General features: G+C 47.9%; 3 protein-coding genes across 4 annotated transcripts; 1 reads left to right on the forward strand and 2 right to left on the reverse strand.

Moving 5' to 3' along the window:
- Positions 1-369: 369 nt before the first annotated feature.
- Positions 370-8005, reverse strand: LOC122364985 (histone-lysine N-methyltransferase Suv4-20-like). 2 transcript variants are annotated; one of them, XM_043335838.1, is made up of 8 exons: positions 7064-7265; positions 4506-4673; positions 4090-4258; positions 3558-3670; positions 2610-2796; positions 1848-1984; positions 1210-1675; positions 370-1179 (listed from the first exon to the last, which is right to left on the reverse strand). In XM_043335838.1, the coding sequence occupies exons 2-8, from the start codon at positions 4652-4654 to the stop codon at positions 808-810; spliced, it is 1593 nt and encodes a 530-aa protein (XP_043191773.1). In that variant the 5' UTR covers positions 4655-4673; positions 7064-7265; the 3' UTR covers positions 370-807. The 2 variants fall into 2 exon arrangements, with proteins under 2 accessions (XP_043191773.1, XP_043191772.1); XM_043335837.1 differs by having other exon boundaries at positions 370-1675; positions 7064-8005.
- Positions 8006-12598: 4593 nt separating this feature from the next.
- Positions 12599-19360, forward strand: LOC122364989 (lipase 3-like). Its single transcript, XM_043335844.1, has 10 exons — positions 12599-13193; positions 14814-14949; positions 15254-15455; positions 16100-16214; positions 16376-16473; positions 16761-16906; positions 17166-17324; positions 17967-18051; positions 18329-18471; positions 18807-19360. The coding sequence occupies exons 2-10, from the start codon at positions 14827-14829 to the stop codon at positions 18966-18968; spliced, it is 1233 nt and encodes a 410-aa protein (XP_043191779.1). The 5' UTR covers positions 12599-13193; positions 14814-14826; the 3' UTR covers positions 18969-19360.
- On the reverse strand, positions 19356-23029 carry LOC122364988. Its single transcript, XM_043335843.1, has 8 exons — positions 22935-23029; positions 22366-22514; positions 21846-21994; positions 21329-21514; positions 20816-20958; positions 20469-20677; positions 20142-20304; positions 19356-19962 (listed from the first exon to the last, which is right to left on the reverse strand). Exons 1-8 carry the CDS (start codon positions 23010-23012, stop codon positions 19720-19722), a joined length of 1320 nt encoding a protein of 439 aa, XP_043191778.1. The 5' UTR covers positions 23013-23029; the 3' UTR covers positions 19356-19719.
- Between the last annotated feature and the right edge of the window lie 1034 nt (positions 23030-24063).

Raw genomic sequence — 24063 nt, forward strand, 5'->3', positions numbered from 1 at the left:
ACTCTTTTTTGTCGCTGGAAAATTGGTTGGGCTTTCCATTGACATCAACGGTTGAGCGGTATGTGTAGAGTGCCATCAATAATCTTCAAATGAAGTTAGTCATTTTTACGTTGTAAAGGAATGGAGTACCCCTTGCGAGCATCAGGGATGACGTCACTCAGGATCTGTCTCTGATTGGTCGGCGGGGGAGTGACTGTACCTTCTATAGATGGCCTTGGCCCGGACCAAAAAAGTTAGCTGCTCTGGCCGGGGTGAATCAGCGGCAGCAGCAGAACAGCGTAGCCCAAACCGACCTAACAATACCCGGTAGTGGGTCCAGAACAGAACAGTGGACGGTGGTCATTGCCTGCCGGACCAGAAACACAGGGCAAAACAAATGCATGCGTTTATTACAATACAGCTTCGAGGTCATTCGGGACGAATCTCCGTTCGAGCTACCGCGCAGCCTAGCCCAAAGGAAGGCCAATCATCGGTCATAAAAAAGAACACAAGCGTGCTCAGAACAATGAGATCAAAAGAATTCATGCCACCTCATTCCACATAAGTTAAATGCGTCATCGGACTGAGGAAAATCTACAAAAAACAACCGCACCAAAGACAGTAGATACGTACACACAACTTTGATCATGGCAGTGCCCGGATCAGATAATCATATAGCTATGGTAAAATATACTCGCACACACGCGCGCACGTGGGCCGGTGGAGAGGTATAACAACGTTGTACTCGGCCTATGGAATGGGCCGGTGCGGCTCGTGCGCTGACGGCCGTGAAAGACACGAGCGGGCGGGGCGGGACGGACGGCCGTCTCACCCCGTCAGCTCGATGGTCCGCGACTCGCCGCCGAACTTGAGCCGTACACGTTTTGCCGACGGCACGGCCACCTCGGGCGTCACACCGCGGTGCCGCTCGTGGCGGTGGCGCTTCTTCTTTTTCTTTTTGTGCCACGTGGCGACGGGCAGCTCGCCGATGCCCTCCAGCCGCAGCACCTCGTACTGAATCTCGCCGCTAGTGGCGCTGTCGTCACTGAAGTGGCTGCTGGCCGACTCACTGATGTCGTCCGCCGGCGGCGAGCGCTTCATGCGCAGCGTCACCTTCACGTGGCACGGCGGGGACACGGGCAACGTCAGCGCCCCCGCCGCCGCGCGGCCGCGACGGGGCGCTGCTGGCGGCGGTGGAGGCGGGGGCGGTGGGGGCGGCGGAGGGGGCGGGGGCGGGGGCGGTGGTAAAACGGGCGCGGCGGCCGTCTCGACCGGAGTGGCCGAGCCGCGCCGCCGGCCCGCGGCAGTGGCAGTGGACGTCTGAGAGGCACCGAGCCGGCGCCGGGCGCGGGTGCGGCCTCCGACCGGGGTGGTGCCGGCGGCCTTCCCTGGAGCGGTACCGGCAGCCCGGCCCGGAGCAGCACCGGTCGTCGCCGTCGTCAGGGCCGTCGCCGCCGCCGGCCGACTGGCCGCAGTCACGGCAGCGGCCGGCGCCGGCGAGTCGAGCTTGAGGCGCTGTTCGGCGATGATCTGGGCGTCGTAGCGGGTCATGCCGCGCTGCCGGAGCGTCTCGACCGTGTGCTCCAGCGTGTTGGTACCCGTCGGGGGCGCCGCCTGTCGCCGACTCGAGTAGCGCAGCTGGTACCCCTCCGACTGCTGATCAGAGTCCTTCTTGGCGAACGCTCCCGTCTGCCGCCTGCCGAGCGACGGGGAAAATCATCATCGACAAAGCAAACAGATCATTTAGCTACATTTAACACAGAGGTTAGCCGTCACTATCACAACAGTGTCAGGTATGATGCTGTCATTTTACCTGCCACAGAGCTCACCCATCCCGTCCAATCCCTCCCCGGCGCGTCTGGGCTCACCTCTCGCAGGTCTCGCACTCGCAGTAGCAGTTGTTGTCGCCGAAGAAGTCTCCGCCGTAGTTACAGGTGACCTCGTCTCCCGGCTCAATCTCACGCAGCGTGCGTACCGTGGCCGTATTGCGACCGGTTGCCACGAACTGGCGCATAAAGAGAGGGACCGGTCACACACATAAGGTCATCGTCACATAGTGGCACAATAAGGCCGGCTTAACAATTATATCTCACTGCAAGAACTGACACACGCACAGAACGGTGACGTTACATGCGGCGTCACCGTCACTCAGCGGCAAAACATAGCTAAACGTCATCACCCACCGGAAAGGCGTTTCTCACACTGTGACCTGAACAATGTGACACAACACATCCACACATCACACGCCGGGGTGGTATCACACTGATTGAGTCGCCGTAATAAGATTATACTATACAGGTGCTCCTTCAAATCATCACATAACATGAATAATCAGGGGCGCACACGACTGAGAGGATGGGAGAGGCACTATACACACACACACACACACACACACACACACACACGGCGTTACAATCCCACAGTGATACATATTCTTATCTGTTACACTTACTTAACCGCTCTCAGCAAACTATAAGTCATTAGGGATCTAAGCAAGCCCGCTCAAACACTTGAACTACAGCCCCCTACATTAAGAGATGACAGGCCAAAATGAGCAAGCCATCTATGAATCATATTGGTGCACTGAATGCGGCTATCTCGACCGCAGAAATCACCCAGGGGAGCCATACCGTGCAGTTGGCGTTGCAGTCGTGGTTGATGTAGGCAGCAGGACCGAGCCAAAGCTGACCACACTTCTTCCTTGTGCTATACATGACGCTGAAATCGTTCTTGCCCGGGTGGAGAAATTGGTTCTCCTCCTCCTCTGAAAGTTCGGCGATACAGCCGACCAGAAACTGGATCTCCTCATTTCGGCCCCTGAAATGATCGCAGCATCAGTATGCGTGAGCCGTGGAAAAAGGGAGTGGTGGACGAGAGACTAGAATCAACTTAATGAGTTCGATTAAAAATGCCAGCTTTAAAATAGTATGGTAGATGATGACGATCTGTACGTCCTTAGTGTCACCAATAAGGAAGAAGCATAAGGAAGAACTGGACAACTTATCTCGGTGGCGATGAGTTCGATTAGCCGCAGTTCACCGCAATAAGGATCGGTGAAGGATGCACGCCGCACACGTCTATGGAACCAGTTCCTTATCTGCGCTCAGTCGGGCCGGGACGAGGAATTTCCAGGCGGATGGATCTGTCGGCACGACATCCCACAAGCCCATACTCCGTACCCGACCCAGAAACCACATGTAGCATCACGAAAAGGTAAGCTCACGCCAACCTCATTGCGCATGGCAACAGATCTCACGCGCTAGTGAGTTATTGTTTGTTGGGGCTTGTGCATTTTCCTTATGCTTATGTAATTGAACACCAATCGCAAAAAAAAAAACACTTTCGTTACCTTACTACGAGTAAATTCAGTAGGCAAAAAAAAAAAAACATTAATAGAGTTGCAGAATGTCCGTCGTTAAAAAATGCACATCCACAGTCTCCGATTAGTTGGCCAAGTTTCGGGTGTTCGATTATTGAATTGTATGTGGTGACCGTTCGAGGATCTACACCAGCAGTATACTCAGTGCCTGCCGTCACTGAGCAGTGTCAGTGCGCGCCAGCACCGCTCGACAACTCACCAGGCCTTGGTGGAGCAGACCCGGGCGCCTGCGTTGTCTTCCAGCGAGTACCGAGTGCAGCCCATGATGGAAATGCCCGACTCCACGTCCAGCACGCCGAGAAACCGCATTATCTGCAACGGAACAGCGACAGTCAGTGGGAGGGCCGTGAGAGGTTTACACTAGCGACAGGCAGCGGGAGGGCCGGGGGAGGGGTTCACACCAGCGACAGACAGCGGGAGGGCCGGGGGAGGGGTTCATACCGGCGACAGACAGCGGGAGGGCCGGGGGAGGGGTTCATACCGGCGACAGGCAGCGGGCTGGGAGCATAGCGTCAGTAAGTGAGACGGAAGGCGGCAACAGAATCTTCTATACGCATTGATATTTGTTGACACAGCCGAGGTGCAATGGGGACGAGGGGTAACCACAAAATGGTTGACTTATTCCCAAGCGCTGGCATTATCATATTGTAAAAATAGGATCATTGCGATGCCATCCTTGACTATTGACTCTCGTTCCGTCCCGCATTCTGTCAGCACCAGTTTGAACTCACATGGTCCCGCAGATCATCCCGGTTCACTCGGTGCTTATAGAAGGCCAGCAGCTGGTGCATGGCCTCGCACCTCTCCAGCCGCTTGTAGGTCTCCTCATAGTTCTGGTCCTTGATGAACGCGAAGATGAGGTTTCGCAGCACGTCCTTGTTGCATCGCGGTGGTCTGTACCTGCAAACGCCGGCCAGAAACATCGCTAGTAAAGCTGCTCTCAGCTAAATCCTCAGGCCAGGGTAAACCACAATTCTATTTTGATATTGTTCGATGTTTTGAAATGGGTTTTATCAATCCAGAACCTTTATTCTTCACAAAGTCTGTCTCGCAAAATTATAATGCTGGAATATGCCAGATTTCAAAAAAATAGTTTATTTTTTTCTACAGAAAAGATCAATATTACGCAGCAGGTGGTCTCACTCACCTGATGTTCATTTTGTGCGTGGTGAAGCCCAGGTAGGGGTCGATGGTGAGCGCCGTGGCGATGTCATCGCAGTCCGACAGCTCCTGCGGCGACAGGGTCTTGCCGCCGCCGCCTGTCGCGTGCCGCCGCTCCACCCTGCCTACCACCATCCCTGGCCAGACAGCTCCACTGCCGCACACACACAGAGAGACGTGACCGCTGTTAGAAACAGGTGACAGCTTAGAATTCCAACATGTATCAATGGAGCATCAAGACTGAACCATATGAGTGAGACATAGATGACTTGGATAAATATATTTCTGAGGATGAGAATTGAGAAATCTATTTTTCTTCCATATTGTTTGTATCGTAACCAGCACCCAGGTGTGGGTATCAGCCACCTTCGACATGTTGGGACGGTGGGGGGGGGGGGGGGCTGTCCGGCCGCATGCGATGATCTAAAATACTAAGAAAGATCAAAGAAGCTGCAATAAGATACCGATAGCTCTAAATAAGTACTTTCAGAAGCATGGAGGTTTCTTTTTCGCCGAAGTCGACTTAACTGAGTTCCAGGTCAACGCTGAGGTCCCTGGAGGTCATCAAGGATAATAAATATTTTATCGTGTACCTTTCCGGATGACATTTTTTACAAAACAGCGAGACGCATTACTTGTGAAGCAAAAGAGCTACATCGTCGTAAAAAAACGCATTCGATAGCTCTTTGAAAGCTTGTTCAGTGTTCACTGACATGGCCTTAGGTTTCACCTAGGTCAACAGGCCCAAAAGGGGCGAGAACTGTGAATATACCTAGACTGTTTTGCAGGAACATACCTATTACATGTGCTTCATTGCTCTACCATGCCTCTATAAAAGTTATTGTTACCGACTGCTAGTGATTTTTTTATGACCTGGCACGACATTTCTAATGACCACCAGCCATCAGCTACATCCAGTGTCTACTGCATACAGGTAACTATGTCATGATTCTGGAAATACCTTCCTTGCAGTTTGGGCATGTTTGATCAAAACAGGAGGCATTTGTACATTTCCAACATTGCTTTATGACAGTGAGATCATAGATGACTTCAATTCACAATTCAAGCTAAGGTGAGGCATTGATGTTGAAATGGGTCTCCTCCATTTCCCATGACCTTTTTTTTAGTGGCCGCAACTTTCGTTTTTAGCCTTGTGAGGAGGTACTAGGCATTAGGCAAGCTGGGCCCATGAAGTGAGCCCAATGAGACACGAACTTTTATGTAGGTAAGAATCCAACAACCAACCAAGCACTGAATGCCATCTAAGAAAATTGCAACATAGTGCACCATAACTTAGAGGAATGTGATGAATATATCATCTGAAAATTCTGCTGACAAAAATAGATTGATAGGTATCCTGTGTGAATGGAAGGCGATGAAGAATTTTGAACTTTTTTACTTCAACCTAAATGAGCTATCAAATGTAACAGGTTTGTAGCTTGGAAGTACCTAAATATAGGTTTACGGAAACAGTCAGTAAAGGCACTGCTAAAATAAGTGAAAACTGTTCTGGAAATAACAATAAAAATAGCTTTACAAATTAAATGCATCTTTATATCAATCATTTGGCATACATCTATTAATAGTTAACTACCAATAATTAGAAATAAGTAATGGGCATGCTCATGCAAATATGAAAGGTATCTTATGAGCGCAATGGAAAATATTATCTTCGAGAAACGCTTTGTAAATTACCATCTGATGCCCTGTTTACTATCAAATTTTACCAAAATCATAGTACCATAAAAACAAATACAAGGCACATTCATGCTCCACACAAAAATAAGCACTATTGGTAACTATCTAGCTTAACTTCTTGGGACTTCACATTACCCATATTCAAGTTATTTTCAGAGTAATTTCAGATGTTGTGTAACTTGTGACAGCTTGGATGATGAACTAGGAGACAAACAGGTTTTGCCAAAAAATTGAAGCACATGAAGTTGGTACATACCTCTCAAATAGCATTGAATATTTCATTCAAAAGTTTAACTCCAAGAAAACACTTGCATTCCTATTATATCAATATGCAGCATAAGACTACAACATAAGCTGAGGTCTTTTAACCATTTTTACCCCCTCAACCACATGCATTGAATTCACAGCAATGCAGTGTCACCAGCAGATTCAGAAGGGGGTTTGAGATGCTGTGGAGTAGGCATTACTAGGTACCTACTCTACTTTATAAAAAGTTCCGACACTATCCTAAAGCTAGAGTTTTACTTTTTTGTGGCTTGCTGGGCATTTTAAAACAGGTGCATGCACTCTTAGCTTTCATATGAAAGAAAATCAAAAAGAAAATGTTAATTTTGGATGCTGCAGGAGGGTCAAGCACCCAAACTACCCCCTCAATCCGCCAGTTCCTATGCTTCGGCGGTTCAGTCCCTTTTCATAAGTTAGATACATTTGCCATAAAAAGCTGGATAGTGCTAAATTTTCTTCAAAAGGTGGTGATTACTTTGAAAAGGTGAAATTGGTGAATACAGACAAATCAGTGTGTTAAAAGCTTTAATAAATCATATAAAGATAAAAAATGAATCTTACCCATTCAGGAGACAATCCTGGCGCAGGAAGAAATTCCTCTTCTGTACTCAATATCAGCAATCAGTGCAGGCAAAATTCATTCAAAAAGGTTTCTATAAAGCTAAGCAACAAAAATTAATACAAATCTCACACATTCACCTCACAAATTCTTATAATCACGCAAATTTCCTAGAGCGATCCCAGCCCAGCTTCAATAGTAGTGAGCAAATACCGTTACAGGTAAAATTATACCTATTTATTAATATGTTTCGAAAAATTAGAACAATAAAAGTGTGTCTTTTTATTTATTGAAAATGAAAATAGGCACTCTTGATATGCCAGGTTACTTAAAAAATATTTCATCACTATTCACAAAGAAAGGTCTTATTAGAGCTGCCAGTATTCACTACGCTACTCACTCATTTCACGTTGCTCAGTGCAGGGACGCGGACGTACCCAAGGGACGTACCCCAGGGACGTACCCGGCCAAGGGTTCAGGGCCCCCGGATAGAATCAGGGCCCCCGTGGGCCGAAGACCCACGTTGGCCAAAGTCACATGGGAGGCGAACGAATTTCACCTGAATTCCAAAAATCGCGTCAGGACAATAAGGGCCCTATAACCAGCCTGACAGCTAGGGTCCTTCTTACTACCGACTACCGAGTACCGCCTCCTGTGAATAATCGCCATAGTGTCTGTGTCATGATCGCTAGGGCCCCTCTGACTCCTCAGTAGAGAGGAGGCCCTCCGTAGGTAGGAGGCCCTCTGTAGAAAAGAGGCCCCGGGATTCCTCCGCCACCCCCCCCCCCCCCCTGGCCAAATCCTAGGTACGGCTCTCGCGGGATTAAGCGGTAGTTTTTGCACTTTTACATCTCTGGTTATAACTCAGAAACTAATTGATGTACGATGAAGCCATTTTACACGATCATGGCCGGCTTGTGAACCAAGAAGTCGATCGCATCTTCAACACTTAAGCTTAAGACGACGAGGATATTGCCTGAAGTAGGTACACTAAATTTTCTAGGTGCAAAACCTACTGTTAAAACCCGCGAGACCTGTACGTGCCTGCACTCCAGTGTTTGGAACTTTATCGGGAGTAAAAACATCGAACACATAATTTTCATCTTATTTATGTCGCCACTGCATTTCATGAAAGCCAAGTGGTGGCCAAAAGGTTAAGAAAATGGAAAGTGAATATGTACATACATATTTCATGAAAATTGTTTCGAATTCGTGATAATGCTTGGTAGGGGAGACCCGGGAGGTATGAGCATCTGGGAGGTATGGGCCAACATGGCCATCGCAGTTTTGAAGAAGTGTTGCGTATTTTTACACATTTGACCACGTACCTATATTGGTAGCAAGCCATTTTTATACAACCCACGTGATTCTAAAAATCTTCCACAGCCTTCTTTGGCAATGAGCGGTGATAAAGCGTTTTGCCCTCTTCGAGTAAAATACGGTATAATTCGTTATCAATGTGAACCAGTTTTATTATGTCGTTTTATTATGATCTTTATGTCGATTGTCGATGTCTTATCGGTTATGTCGATTTATTATGATCGTTTTATTATGTCAGACCATTGCTAACATAAAGTTTTAAGCATGCAAATTAAGACTGGATAAACAATTTGAAGCTTTCTTGCAAGATTATGAGCTGAGATGCTATGCGCATTCTGGCTTCCTAACCGGGAGGTTCGGGCCACCCATCTCCGGTGATCCTAAATCAATAAAACCAGTAAAACGCCTTTTGGGCGAAGAACGAGCGAGCGAGATAGTGAGCCCTGCACGTGCAGAAGGGCGAGAGGGTACTTCCAACGGGCTTGTGCAAAGCACCCTTCTAACCGGTCGCTAGCGGTGTGCCAAATTTGAACGCAATCGGCCCAGCCGTTCCTGAGATCTGGAAGCGGCATTCTGCACGTGCGCACGTGCAAACGGGGTCCAAAATGACTTTTGCACGGCACCCTACTAACCGGTCCCCAACCGTGTACCAAATTTGAGCGCAATCGGCCCAGCCGTTCTCGAGATCTGGAAACACCCCCTGCACGTGCGCACGTGCAGTAGCACCCTAACCGCAACACATGGGAATGCATTGCCTGGTGGGTGCCTACCTGTATGCCAAGTTTCAGCGAAATCGCCCCAGTAATTACCGAGTTACTGAAATGGGAACAAATTTGGCACCTCTTATTGTTGTATTTTGCACGTGCACTGGGGGTGACCCACATGCATCGAGAGTATCCTATTTTGGGTAGAAGGGATGCTGCTACCCTACAAAAATTACCGCAAGTCAATCGACCAAGCGGCTGCTGAGATATGAGCCTCTCAAAATCACTACTTTTGCAAAACAGCTTGAACACCCTTGACTTTTCACGTGGCACGTGCCACGACGGTCACTGAGATGTATCAAAAGTAGTCAATTACGGGGTAGAAGGGATGGGGCTACCCAACAAAGAAGACCGCAGGCCAATCGGGCCAGCGGTTGCTGAGATATAAGCCTCTCAAAAGCGTTACAGGCCGGGCCGGGCCGGGCCGGGCCGGGCCGGGCCGCTCATACTGAGATTTTTCCGTTATATTGAAAAGACTCACTTCGCTCGCTGCGCTCGCTCGCTCGTAATGATGCTTTCTTTGAATGTCCTCTTCAAGAAGTTTTGTTTTCGTCGCGCATGGTCAAAAATTTAACTACAGATTGCATTTGAACATAAAATACGGTTTGTCTTATTTCATGGAACATGATTGAGTTAACCATAATAAATACGCCTCATAAATGATAAATGTGCCTAAGTGGCCTCCATGAATTAAGCTGTTGGCCACTTATGCGGTAGGTACTTACATGGGCTCTAAGAGAGCCGACCCCGACGATGACCCGTGTCAGGGGAAGGAGGTGAGAGGGAGAGAGAGAGAGAGCGAGAGAGAGAGAGAGAGAGAGAGAGAGAGAGAGGGAGAGAGAGAGAGGGAGGGAGAGAGGGAGAGAGAGAGAGAGAGAGAGAGAAGAGAGAGAGAGAGAGAGAGAGAGAGAGAGAGAGAGAGAGAGAGAGAGAGAGAGAGAGAGAGAGAGAGAGAGAGAGAGAGAGAGAGAGAGAGAGAGAGAGAGAGAGAGAGAGAGAGAGAGAGAGAGAGAGAGAGAGCGAGAGCAAGAGAGCGAGTGTCCAGCGATTGAATCTGTATGCCTGTGTTTCTTGTCCCCGCATGTTTTTGTTTGCACCCGACTCAGACTCTGGACTGTAATCGCCACGCCCCATGTGGATTGTCCATGATGGTAATACAATACAATACAAGGTAGATCCCAGCTACGAGCATTGTTCTCAATGTCGAGAAAATAATATAAAACATGACACCTACCCATACCTCCCGGTGTATCTTGATGGATCGAAAAAGCGCATTATTTATTAAAATCTATCTCGAGACAAAATAGTTGATCCCAGATGCCTAATATCAGGCACACTTTACAGGCGAAAGGCGATAGCACGTACACAGAACAAAGAACCAGATCTAGCCACTGCCCACTGGAAGAAAATTACCATTTCACAAAACCGGTCCATACCTCCCAGGTCTCAACGCCACATAGGTAAACACAAAACATAATATTAGGTACCTGCAAATGGGATAACGACACCTCGGCTTTCCCCCTTTTTCATTCCCAGGTGCCTGCGATAAAAGATATTAGAGGTCGGCCAACTACCTGCTGTTCTTCGACCTATAAACGGTTATTTACAAATCACAATGAGCGACGTGAAAATTCTTACGTATTAGCTGCTTAGTGCTCCTATACGCAATAACGCTTTATTTCTATGTTGGAGGTCGCGCTCGCCTCGCCTCCCGTCCAATAGCGCCCTTTTGTTGAACCTCCCGATCGACATGGTCGAACCGACAACAAGTGTATGTGAGTGTGAATGGGGGAAGGGAGGGGGGCGAGGGGAGAGGTTGTGTCACCTCTACCGGCATAATGATAACGCATGACACCTCACACCTGCCATACGCATTAACGGGCGTTCGTGATGCACGTGAGAAGATGAAGTCACGACTCTTTGTGGTCAGCTGCGGGAGTGCCCTAACACGCTTCGAATCACGCTGGTTCGGGCTGATCTCGTGCGTTATCATTTAGCGCCACCCGGTCCAGCATTGCGCCATTTAGTGGCACACCACCGCCCGGCGCCCTACATGACATTACAGAGCTCGGGCTGCCTATTGCTACTCATCTGCTGTTCCATCCGTGGGCCGTGATTTGATATCATTTCATGGCGTGAGATCATAAAAAAGCAGCGAGCCTGTCCTGTAGACCCGCATTTTTTTCGGACCAATTGGCAGCGATTTTTGTAGCTTTTCATATGAATAAGCTGCCTCTTCGGACTTCTTCCTTGATGAAAACAATCGCTGGGAGATAGCTCGGACACACTGAGCCAATTTTCGTGCTCTTACGGTGTGCTCAACTCTAAGTAGATGAAAGGTCTTTGACCCGTACCGTGATGACCGATGTGTTCCGTGACAAACAACTTATATGGCGACACTGGCAGCAGTTGGCACTAAAGCAAGATTCAGCACTTGCGCCCTTAGAGTTGGAAATAAGCCAATAATTTACAAACACTCTGACTTGTAGTAGCCCCCATAATGACCAATCGACGTAAATAAAAACGAGACACATGCCTAATTTCGTCACGCGGTCGCTATTTTTCATTCGTTTTATTTTTCAGTCATCATGATCAGTCTGGATCGTCTGGATCCAAAATTCCAAAATCCACCTTCGTGTTTTGCTTACACTATTTCTGGACTGACAGCCATTCCTCATATTACACCGACAAATAACAATTGACAAAAAAGGGCACAACCATCCGGGGGTGAGCGTTTGAACGGCCGGGCGGCCTGTCTCACCGGGATACCATACACCGTCCCGACGGCAGGGGCCAGGGCTCGTCGACCGTTGCGGTGAGCCAGTTGGTGGTCCACTCAGCCCAATGTTTTGTTCCTATCCCTTCATCCTATAGCCCTGATTGCTGAATCTCACTAGACAGTGAAGAGCTTAACTCAACAACCAAATATCATTTGAAAATTTGTTGATAGCGCTATTGCTACTTAGGGAAACCAGTCATCCATTCTTATACGCAGGACGATAGGGGTGACTATCGGTTAATGATACCGATTTCAAAACCGAAATTTTATCAGGCACGGTTCTCACCAATCCTACACGTATGACATATGAACGATACTCACTACTCAGTCGCCCTATTATGATAAATGCTAGTGACCGAACCGGAGGCATTGGATTGGGAACGCTGGTAGTCCAAAACCGGTGGCTTGTTTATGATGATAAGTCCCGGTTGCTGGGGGATTATATGCTCTGCACGGTGGGGTGGTTTTTTGTTATGCGTTCGGTCATCAGTGGACTCTGGAGATGCAAGGCTACTTTCGGGGACGGTGGACTGCTGCGTGCCACTTTCGCCGCTTGAACGGCTGGAGATGGCAGCGGCCGGCCGGCCTTTGGCTCTGTTGACGGCCGGCCTTTGGCTCAGTTGACGGCTGGGTCGCGGCCGAGACGGTGGACGGTGCTCAGACAAACGGACAGACAGACTTACGGACGGTCCGTACAGTGTACGGACGAACGGTAACTCAGCCGGTAGACGGTGAATGGGACGGGCAGACGGACGCACGGACGGACGGACGGACAGAACAGACAGACGGACGGACGGACGGTGCAGTGTACGAACAGACGAACTGACGGACGAACGGCAGTGAAGTGTATGTACTTACATACCTACTTACGGACGATTCAGTGTACGGATAGACCGTAACTCAGACGGCAAGTAGATCCCGACAAGGTAACCAGTGTACGGACAGACCAATGTGCGAAAAATAAACAGCGGAGGGATTGGGCTGTTGACGGGCTGTACTGCTCACCGCAAAAAAAAAAATGATGGTGATTTAGACGGCTCACGGACGGTTCTAACACTAGCGAACCGTGTGAACGGGAGGAAGCGTAACGTTTCCCGGTTCCACAGTGCACGGACAGTGACGTAACGTTTCCCGGAGTTAGTCTATCCGGATAGTGACGTGGCGTGACGTTAACCGGAACCAGGGTAGGTTCCTCTTAACGCGAATCCGGTGAGGACTCGGACTGAGCTGTGGCGTCACCAATTCGTGACTAAGCAATCGTGGTGGCAGGTGAGGATCGTTTGAGCGTTACATCAGATAACCACTTATAATTGTGCATGCTTCTCTTTAAGCCAGGTACACAAACAGCCCCAACAAATAGGTGAGTTAACTATACCTACTGCAAAATACGATCCTGCATGGCACATTGCACTGGTCACAGATCACAAGCATGCGTGATGCGCGCGGGATGCTCAATATACAGATGCACATGTGATATCTATTTATTCCCAAAATGGGTCTGGCTGCTGGGGACAGGGTTCTGGCGCTGATTTTTTTTTAATGAGCTTATAGGAAGAGCTGCATATTGCTTTTATGCTTTCGAGCAGTATTGGTATTGGGAATAATTAAACGCGAACTTATTAGCCGCTATACGGCTCCTCTCCCTTCGGATAAGCTCTTCTCCCTTCACTGCAGATGCAGATGAGAGGTGCTAACGGTGACGTTATGCGAATGCCCTGTTTTGCAGACGACTATAGGGCTTCAAATTCTAGCTGCGTGGATGACTAGGTAATCAGCCAGCCAGCTTTCCCCTGGTCGGTCACGCCGGTGCAGTGACCCGTCCTGTCCCTGCAACCCGCCGAATATAATTGTCAGTGTCAGTGTCCTGCGGCGAGATGTCTGCTGTTTGGAGGGACGGTCCGTCGGGCAGCAGCGGCAGCCAGACAGAGAGCATGACAGAACATCGGAGTATGTGAATCTATCGTTGTAATTTGTAAACACATGGTATAACAAAAATATCAGAAGTAACTGTCTGGTTGCTGTGAAATCTCCTTGCTACATCCATGTATGAATGATTGTAGGTACTGTCAGTGAGTTATATTTAAAAACATTTCATTTTGAACCCATATGGCTAATACTCGCGCAATTACAAAGCATGATTCTATTTTTTGCAATTAATCTACAGCGTTATGAAGCTGCAAGCGAAGCAATTATCACAATGCCACCGTGATGGTAATTTTCGGTGGACGATGAGCTCTGCAACCGGTCCTTTGTAGGACGGGTCGTGCCCGGCGGCCGGCCGTTCGGGATGAAAGCGTTCCGCAGCCGTTGCCGTGGCGGCCGGTGTCGTTTGTAGGTCTCCGGGTTGACACAGTCCTCGGCGGACTCTGGTCACTGTGACCGGGACGGATTTCACCTGCGGTCTCCCGTCTCCACTGAGCCGTCGATACGTCACGCTCTGTTAGTGAGCACGTGCGTCGCTACCCCAGCGGGCCGGACCGGGACGCCGGCGCCGTCTGTCACCCGACCTCGTCCGAGATTCTTTACCGGAATTCATCGCCCCCAGATGAGCCTCTATATTGCTTCTGCATCGATTTACTCATTCTTAACTATTTCCTGCCTAACGGAGTTGTCTTTGTCGGAATTGAGACATTGAGTCCGTATGACAGGATCATTTAGTGAGAGGCGTGAGAACGATTTATTATTCGGTTTCTTTTAAATAATGCCACTTACAACATATACGCCTCCACAGGAACAGTCCACACGACATCAGTCACGACTAAAGTACCTATCTACTTACCATTACAGTATAATGATCGGGTAACACTGTAATATGGCTTTCACACCCACTGTGTTCCGCATATCTTGGCTGTTCCCATTACTGGACTGATTCGTCCGTCTGTTTCACAGCTGAAGCCCCGTGATGAACCTGAGCCTGCCCGTCGCCCGATGGACGTTGTCGTTGTATCTGCTCGCCATGCTGATGGCCTGTGCCGACTGTCGCCGTGCGCCTCAAGCGAAACGTAACAAGCTCTACCAAACAGTGGTAAGTATGTATATCGGGTATCTCTAATTCATTTGGTGAAATGCATGTCCCATGGCCATATTACGTGATGCATCAACGTTTGAATGCCGTTGCAGGCTTCGCCATTCGTTTTTTTTTTACGTTTTTATGGCTTGAAACGCAATTTTTCCATTCCAATACATTTTTCGATTCATACAAAGATAGGTACTGGTAAATCGGCTTATCGAAACTCCGCTATAATACAATAGCCAGTCAGCTGATTCAGCCTGCTCAGGTTGGTGTTAGGTATAATATGTGTCTAACCTCATCGTCTGTCCGTGACCAGCCGGAGATAATCGCCGCTCACGGGTACCCGGTGGAGGTGCATCACGTGCAGACAGCCGACGGATACATCCTGGAGATGCACCGGATCCCAGGCGGTCGCGGCGGTTCGCAGGCCACCTCCCCGCCGGGCCGACCTGTCCTCGTGCTGCACGGGGTACAGGACAGCTCCGCCGGCTGGGTCATCAACCCGAGAAAGTCACTCGGTTAGTGGTTATCGATGCCGTGCCGTTTATTGAATGCAGAGGAGGAGATGTCTCTTGAAGATGCACTTTAGAAAGGGTGATCTGTCATCTACATATATCTCAATAAACATTGTAAGTGGCTAACAGGTACGTAGCCAGGATTTTGCTCAGGGAGGGGCCACAAGTCGCGGCCTAGTGTGGTACCCCCTCCAAAAAGGAAAACTCCCCGGATTTGGCCCACTTTTTTTTGGGGGGGGTGCGGTGCATCTGTTTAATTTATTTTCATTTTTATTTCAATTTATTTTATTTTTCGCCTTCAGGGGGGAGGGCATGGCCTCCGTGCCCCCCCCCCCCTTGGCTACGTCCCTGGTGGCTAATGATAATCAGCTACCCTGTTAGGCATAAAGTAACGTTAAGTGGGCATGACTATTGACTAAAGTAAGTAGCACTGAAAAACTCGGAGGTCATGAGATAGTTCGATCTGTCAAGCGCTGTCAAAAACAGGCGCCCCTCTGGGAGGGACACATTCTGCCGCTCACCCGACCATCGCTCTGGGAATATTATAAGACAACGCAAGGAACAGCCCATGTGCTGGTGTACATTGCAGATGATCAGAAAGTGTCAATTTATTTCTTTCTCGCTCTATATCCCATCCCCATTTACAGGGTTCGTGTTGGCAGACGAAGGCTACGATGTGTGGCTCGGAAATAATAGAGGAAATACCTACGGACGGGCACACGTCACTCTTAATCCCAATAAACGTCGCTTTTGGGAGTTCACGTGAGATAAACACGGCGCTGAATGACTTTCTATGATAAATGATATGTTCATTTATTTGAGAAAAAAAATGTTTGAGGAATTTGTTTACAGGCATACATATCTTTTATTCCAGACTAAAGACTACCCTCAGCTTATGCATCTACCATTCACTGTCGTTTCAGACTGGATTCCTTTTCGAAGTACGACAACCCTGCCATGATAGACTACATTCTGGAGACAACAGGCTACGACGATCTTTATTATATCGGATTTTCATCAAGTAAGTGCTTAAAAGTGAGGCATTTAGTGTATCGTTTATGCATGAAACGACCAATGCAGGCTGAAGCAGCCTCTTTATGCATAATAATAACTTGAAAACAACACTTAGATGCTCGCTAGATGACGTGTGAAATAAAACATGATGCATTTTAGAGAAACCAAATGCCAACGGAACGTCATTCTGCAAACGTTCTAGCGAAGAGGATTTTTCGCATGTCGTCAAAAGGAAAACAACGATGCCTGATTAATTAATGACAGCTTTTTAATAACCTCAAAACATTTTTACAGGCACCATCTCCTTTTGGGCGATGATGAATTATTATCCGGCTTACAACGACAAGGTTCGTTTTATGGTGGCTCTGGGGCCGGTGGCCACAATGAAGTACTTCAGAAGCATAGTCAGGATTTTTGTTCCATTCAGGAAAGCTATCCAGGTAAGGAGTTGGCAGCTTGGTATTGTTTACTAAGATTACGACAGAGATTACGACAGATTGTCATATTTAGCTTCAATGACCTGGTAAAAATTGAATCGTTTTTTTTTTAACGCCCCTCCTCGATGTCTGTCCTCGTTCATGTCTTCTCATGATACCTAACGTTCTTTTATCATCCGTTCATTTTTCTTGGCCTTTTTATGCTGCGAAAGCCTGCTTGGAAGATAAGCTAGTAAATTGACTTAGTGTATGTTGATTGCAGAAAATGTCGGCTATATTCAGCCATAACGAATCGTTTCGTCACAAGCCGCTGTACGGCGTGCTGGGCAAGATATTCTGCAGCAAGCACTCGCCTACGGTGCCGCTGTGTGCGCTCGGGATGTTCATGCTGGCTGGCTGGGACCCGAAACAACTCGACAAGGTCGGTGATACGATATCGAATGGATAGTTATAAATTCAGATGTCGCATTATTTCAAGAGGAAGGTGTCTTAGGAACGACCCAAGGTGTTATTTGATAGACTACTGCTGGCGGGTCCCGCTTACCTTTTACAGCAAGGGAAAACTCGATGAATAGTTTAATGAGATGAGCGGTACGGTCGTTTACTAGAAGATGATCGCAAAACGATACATATGTATTTCTTTTAATGCTAATCGATTAAAAACGAATAGACGTAAGCCAGAAACTGAAGAAAATTATGCAGCACTATGCACTATAGACTGTAGGTACCCAAACTAGCTGACAATGACAGTCTCTCATACACCAGCGGCTCCAACCGCTTGTTTTTTTTTGTTTTTTTTTTTAGGGGAGGTAAGTCATGGTCGATGCAAGGTTGCAGTTACTGAGCTATTTCGTTAAAAAATTGACTAGAATGGGCGAGACATAAAAATCATGACTTTTCATCAGTTAGCAAAGGTGATGCATCATCATCATCATCATCATCATCATCATCATCATCATGTATTGCTAACAAAACAACATCAAACAAGCTATGCAGGGCGGTGCAAAAGCACTCGGTGCTTATGTCGAGGCACCGCTCCCTTACGCGACACACCTTTTCGCAGGCCAGCCTGCCGGTGATATTCTCTCATGTTCCCGCTGGAACGGGAAGCCTGGTTATGGAGCAGGTTTCACAGTACATCGCATCAGGTATTTAACCGTCAGCCATACTTACGCTACATGGGCCTCAGTGTGTCTGTTCATCTGTTTCATATCGGTCAATTTCAGCGAACCTCATCGACAATTCGACACCTATAAATGTAGACGAACGATCTAAATATCGTTGGGGCGCAGGCGAGAAATACGTACATGCATAGTATCAAAATCCATACCTATCTATGTAGCAACGTCTATAAACACATGCCACCATATTGTAAGGATGTAAGCTATTGGGCGAATTGTATGCATGTGTGCTCTGCTGTTAAAGGTCGTTTCCAGCGCTATGATTACGGCAAAAAGCAGAATCTGGTACGATACGGTCAGCGACGTCCTCCAGAATACTTTCCGGAGAAAGTGACTGCGCCCGTGGTGCTGATCTGGGGTCCCAACGACAAAATGGCCGACAAACGGGTAAGTTTAACCATCGTTTATATTGTTTATATCAGCTGGTTGCTATGGCACTATTCGCTCGACCGTTCTTCAAGAGCATTATACAGCAATTGCTTGGCGCTACCTGACGCCAAAGTTTCGCCTGAAAGCGCCGTTGAAAACAGCCGGTAAGGCAGATGGGAGACGAATGGCATCACATAATGGACGAACTTTTATACGTGGGTTCAATTTCCTTTAGAAAATAATAATTAACGTTCTTTTTTAACATTCCCAGCTTCATTTATTTCTTTTCATCTCGCTAGCCCCGCCGCCGACGTCTGGACGGCTGCTAACGACGCCACCTGTTCTATCGACAGGACGCGGCGCTGTTGGCGGCACGGCTGCCGAACCTGGTTCGCAGTGAGCCCGTCAACTGGCGCCTCTGGCAGCACCTCGACTTCATGTGGGGCATCGACGCCAACCGTCTAGTCTACAGTCGTGTTATTCACTACATGGAGCAGTTTGGCGGAGCGCGCTGAGCTCCGCTCCCGTACGCGCTGCCGTCAGGAGTGTTCCGGTCGCTTCTTACGATAATGTGCCCAGGATAGGGCAGCCGGGCCAGCAACGGCAGATCAAAATCAAAATATTAATAGGTGCATGTTTTCCCAGTTAAGCTGATTGTCTTTGACCCGATGCCTGCTTCTGACTTTTTATCACAATGAAGCGAAACATACCTGGCGAACGCCAAGGTAGCCTCTGGCCGCTACAGGGTGACCATGTGATCAGGTGATAATGAAATATGTGATCTGCTGAAAAGAACAAAATAAACCTGCTTAGATGTCAAATAACAACGATGTTATGTTACGATATTTCGACAAATCACGGAATTTTGACATTAACGTGCTGGCAACATTACAACAAGAATTGTCTCATTTCCCGTGTATTTTAACTGAGGAACACGTGCAGGCTTCTTCGACAAAATAGATGCAACCGTTCGAATCCAGCCATCCAGTAACAAATCAATCAATCTATTAGACAATCAAGACGCCAGAGTATTGGCAGATGTCTGGTTTCATTGATAGCATGAAATGGTAGCAGGCATTGATCAGCGAGGCGTCGCTAATCATTCCATTCTGCCACATCTTACTTATCTTAACTTGCTGATCAATTGTTCCAAACTCATCAACATCTCGTACGCATGCAATTTAAACCAAAAGACATCGCGACGACAATCATGATAACAATGTTGCTTTGCTTTAAGCCATTAAGCCACAAGCTGAAGTTTGGCAGCTAAGATACGTCCGAAAGAGTCATCTCCTTATCCGAAAAGCCACTTGCATGATTTTTCCTCAGCTTGACATCCGTCCCAAAAGCATCTGTGCGAATTGCTGAAGTGGTAACCTGGCTGACTTTGGCCTTCCGACGTTTGCGACGCTCCCATAGGTGGCGTGCGGCGTTCTCGACCATCTCAAACAGGGTGAAAATTGATGCTCCCAGCAGCAGTCCCAGGTTGCCTCCGATATCCGACATCATCTGAAATAGTCATAGTGTTCAGTCTTCCGACATGGACTTCAGGTCATGCCTGGAGCGTTTGCAACACGTATTCATGGAAGCAAATTTCTGGAACCTTAGCCAACTAAACGCAGCCATTTGCTCTTGGTATTGTTTCACTGAATGACAGCAATATGCTACCAATGTAATTCATATCTCACCTGCTGAAGGTCGTAAGCTCTGCGCTGAGACGACACATACAGTCCGTCATTGATGCTCAGGGTGATAAAGGTTCGGTCGCTGCGAGCCCGGTCCACCAGGGTGACCGTCACGTGGTCTCGATCGCATTCCCGCATGCACCGACTTTTGCATACCTTCTTGAAACTGAAATGCAGATAGGAAAATTACATTACCTTTTATAAAATGGTAAAGGAAAAGTGTTCTAGACCATGTTATCAGTTAACACCAAATCTGGTATAGAGAACTATTGGGAAGAAGATGCAATTTAGCCGCTTGCAGACGTTGCAGACTGCAGTGATTAACCTTACCTGTTTACTGTCTGATAGTAATGGTTTTCGCGCAACTCTTGGTAGTCGTATTCCCAAACAACATAGGCTCGTGAAACCATACGCGAGTAGCGCAGCAGCTCCTCGTAGTCTGAGCGGTTGTTGCAGAAGGGCTGTGATGAGTCGTGCCAGGGGAGCCGACAGTCGGCCCCCAGCTGGGCCATCTCCGACGATAGACACTCCCGAATACACTGTGGAAGGACAGATACTCGTATTACATCGATGACGAGATTTTCAGTCCCCACAACGCCGTTTCCTTGCAAGTTGCATTCAATAATGCTGTGTCAATTTGCGAAGGCAGTCATTCGCTAAACGTGTGTTATACCTACCTTTGCCTGGGTGTACCCCTGATCGCCGTTGCAGGGCTTCTCTGGAGTGGACAGCCTCTTTTCCAGTGTCCTGGTCACTTTGAACGTCTGCGCAGTGTCCTTCTGCAGGTAGATTCGAGTTGGCGCCCACACGTGCTCCCAGTCTGCGGCGGCGAAAAACAGCGAGCGTCACGGACCAATGTTAAGGGTTTACAGTATACAATATACACTATGCTGTGTTTATGCTATGTGCTGTACATTAACACACTGTGAATTTATTTAACTTTCAGCTTTTATCATTAATGCAGTAATGATAATATTCAGCATGGAGTCTGCAAGACAGCTCACGCAGACAAAGACATGTCGTTTATTTTTGGTAACAAACAATGCGTAAATGTTATATTCTAAAAGTTCAGAAAATTTCGTAACATCTGTCAGACTACAGACCGAGGATCAAAGGGCTGATAACAATATTCGACCATGCATGCCGGGATAGGACTGAATTGGAAATAACTGTTGGCTGGGGCTACTGACCGAGATACTCTTCCTTTGCCGAGAAGACGTACATGACCCAGTGCAGATCGGAGCAGTTTTCGCAGTGCTGAGGCTTGAGCTGCAGCATGAGGCCCCGCTGCCGGCCCTCGGCCAGAGAGTTGTCATACCGAAGAGTGTGACACTGCCCGCCGTAGTGGTAGAGGTGGCTGGATATGTCCCGCTGATCTGCGGCGGAATAGTACCAGCCGTAACAAGTGACGTCCTACTAACCCATGCCTCAAGCAGATTGGTCGGGTTTGTTCCCGGGGTAAGCAACACTCAATATTAATGACTCATGTTGGCCGTAATTTTTCCAGGCCAGCAATAGCAAATTCGGACGTTTAACTGCGCTTCTTAACTCGTGCCGATTTTCATCATATAAATTGATTATTGAGGTTCTGCTGATAAGGACGTTTGAACAACGGTCCCGTAATACACATTTAATGTCGTTTGGTGTCATAAATAGCATGATTAGGTAATGTGTGCATATCACTTTTCGGCCTTTGCTTCCACTTACCACATGGTTTGTTGTAGAAGCTTGCACAAATGTCGAAGATGTCATCGAAGCTATAAGTCAGGTTCCAAAGAGCAGCATCGACGTCGATTTCTCCAAATGGGAAGTTGTCGGCGAATGGAAGCATCGGGTCGTTATCCTCCCGATATTCCCTGTATTTAGAGAAGACGTTCAGCTATTTTTTCACAAAAGCGATTTAAAGCTTCAAGTATAGATAACTACAATGGCATTCCAACCAGGACCATACAAATGAGCCAAATAGCACGTCAGAGCGCACCGACACTCGCAAATAATATGCCGAAGTTACAATTGTTACACAAATAGAGTGTGATGCAGTGAAATAATAAAGTAAAAGATGCAACCAAGCAGCCAAGCCAAATACCTTTCCTTACGTCGAGGAAAGATCGTCTCGTTCAGGCTTTGGGATGTCCTAGCTTAAAACTTCGTTTCTGTGCATTTGTAGCGCTGAGCACATCCATACTACCGTTCTATCTACACATCATAACTAGCTCTGGTAACTTACTTTCCAGTGATCGCCTTGTAGACATCGGGTTTGAAAATGTTTTCCTGTATTTTGCACAGTATGAGAGCGAACGTCTGTTGGGCGCTCTCGTCCACTTCGAAGGAGCGAACCACATCGGCGCGTATGAACTTGGTCAGGCTCACACTGCTCTGTGAACAGTGGCGTGATTATCGCCACCGTAATAAAACATGTGCCGTATGCATGGAAATGTCAAACAACTTAACATAGATCATGATGAAACGGTGAAAGGATCCGAATTCGTTTCCGGCATTGTTCGCACCGGAGAGCGCGACGCCATGCTAGGATGGGAACAGGGAAAGGGTAAGGAGTTAGGACGATTAAAGACTTCGCTTTACCCTATACATAAGACTGGTTCAGGGGGCGAGGGATGGGACTTTCTCCCTTTATTTTCTCTATTCCTTCTCAAATTACAACCCTTGTCTAGAAACTGAAGCAATCGCAAAAATATGAGCAGCATTTGAACTAATGACAGGAACTGTTCCGTAGGATTTCACGACCATGGTATCGCATGACTAAGATCCGTGGTCGTATAAGTGCAATGAACTTACCAGCACCAGAAAAGCTACCACACAGATGAGAAGTACCGCGAACCGGAAGCCTTGCGAAAATGATATGACGAACGTCATGATCGCCCCCGTCCGACCACCCGGCCCGTCGCCCGCGGCGGCGGCGGGTCCGGCAGCAACTCCGTCCACCAGCGCGCTCGTCAGCGAGTTCACCCGACCCGCCGAAGTCACCGACCGCTGGATCCGTTGCCCGGGGTGATCGCATTACACCACGCTGCCATTACTGCCCCCGCCACTTTGGGGACCGGTGACGCGGGTGCACTTGCGTGAGTCCCGGTCATCCCCCTGTGTGTATGCGAGCGATTGTGACCTGCGTGTAAACATGCAATGTATATGAGCTCGTAACGTTCGCCGAAGTCAAGTCGCTGGAACGAATTCACAACCACGATTAACGATGACATGTGGCAGGTATTTTCCTTGAGCTCCGATTAATAACTGCATTTATGTAAATAACATGCAAGCCGCCACAGGCCATCAATTACTCATTTCCATTTTAATAACCATTCTTATAAATGATGTGGAACTGCCCAGCGCACATACCATGCAGGTCACACAGCTAACAAATCTGCACAATTTTCTCCATGCATGCTGTCAGTATAGGCTGAGCGGACCGAGTACTTAAGTTTAATTGAGCACGCTTCCTTTTCACAAAGTAACTGAGTGAAGCTGAAGACAGACATCGTCCATCTGATGAACAGAGATCGACGAACCGCAGTCCTCTGATGGAGCCACTAATTCGCCAAGTAGGTATAGCATTGATAACGAGCATACAGCAGAGTATCTGAGTTCTGACAGAAGCCATCATATTCCAGTGTCGCATGTATTATGGTATTTCATTTACCGTATTCAGTCATCTAAGGAAGTCGGTCTCCGGGAATGAGTGAACGGAGAACGAAACTTTCCAGCACCAATAAATGTTCAGGCTCGCCTGACGTTTGCCCAAGCAAACCTCGGTCAACATGCCGACGAATTCTGGAAAAATGTCTTGTTCACCGACGAAGAGAATTTTGACACATCCAGTCATCGGCGAAGGGTAAGAGTTTATCAGTGGGCGAGTTTCCGAGTTGAGTAGTTATGATAAACCTTTCTATTTTATTTAAAACGCTTCTGT

Source organism: Amphibalanus amphitrite, unplaced genomic scaffold, assembly GCF_019059575.1.
Source record: "Amphibalanus amphitrite isolate SeventyFive unplaced genomic scaffold, NRLGWU_Aamphi_draft 000710F_arrow, whole genome shotgun sequence".
NCBI classification, from domain to species: Eukaryota; Metazoa; Arthropoda; class Thecostraca; order Balanomorpha; family Balanidae; genus Amphibalanus; species Amphibalanus amphitrite.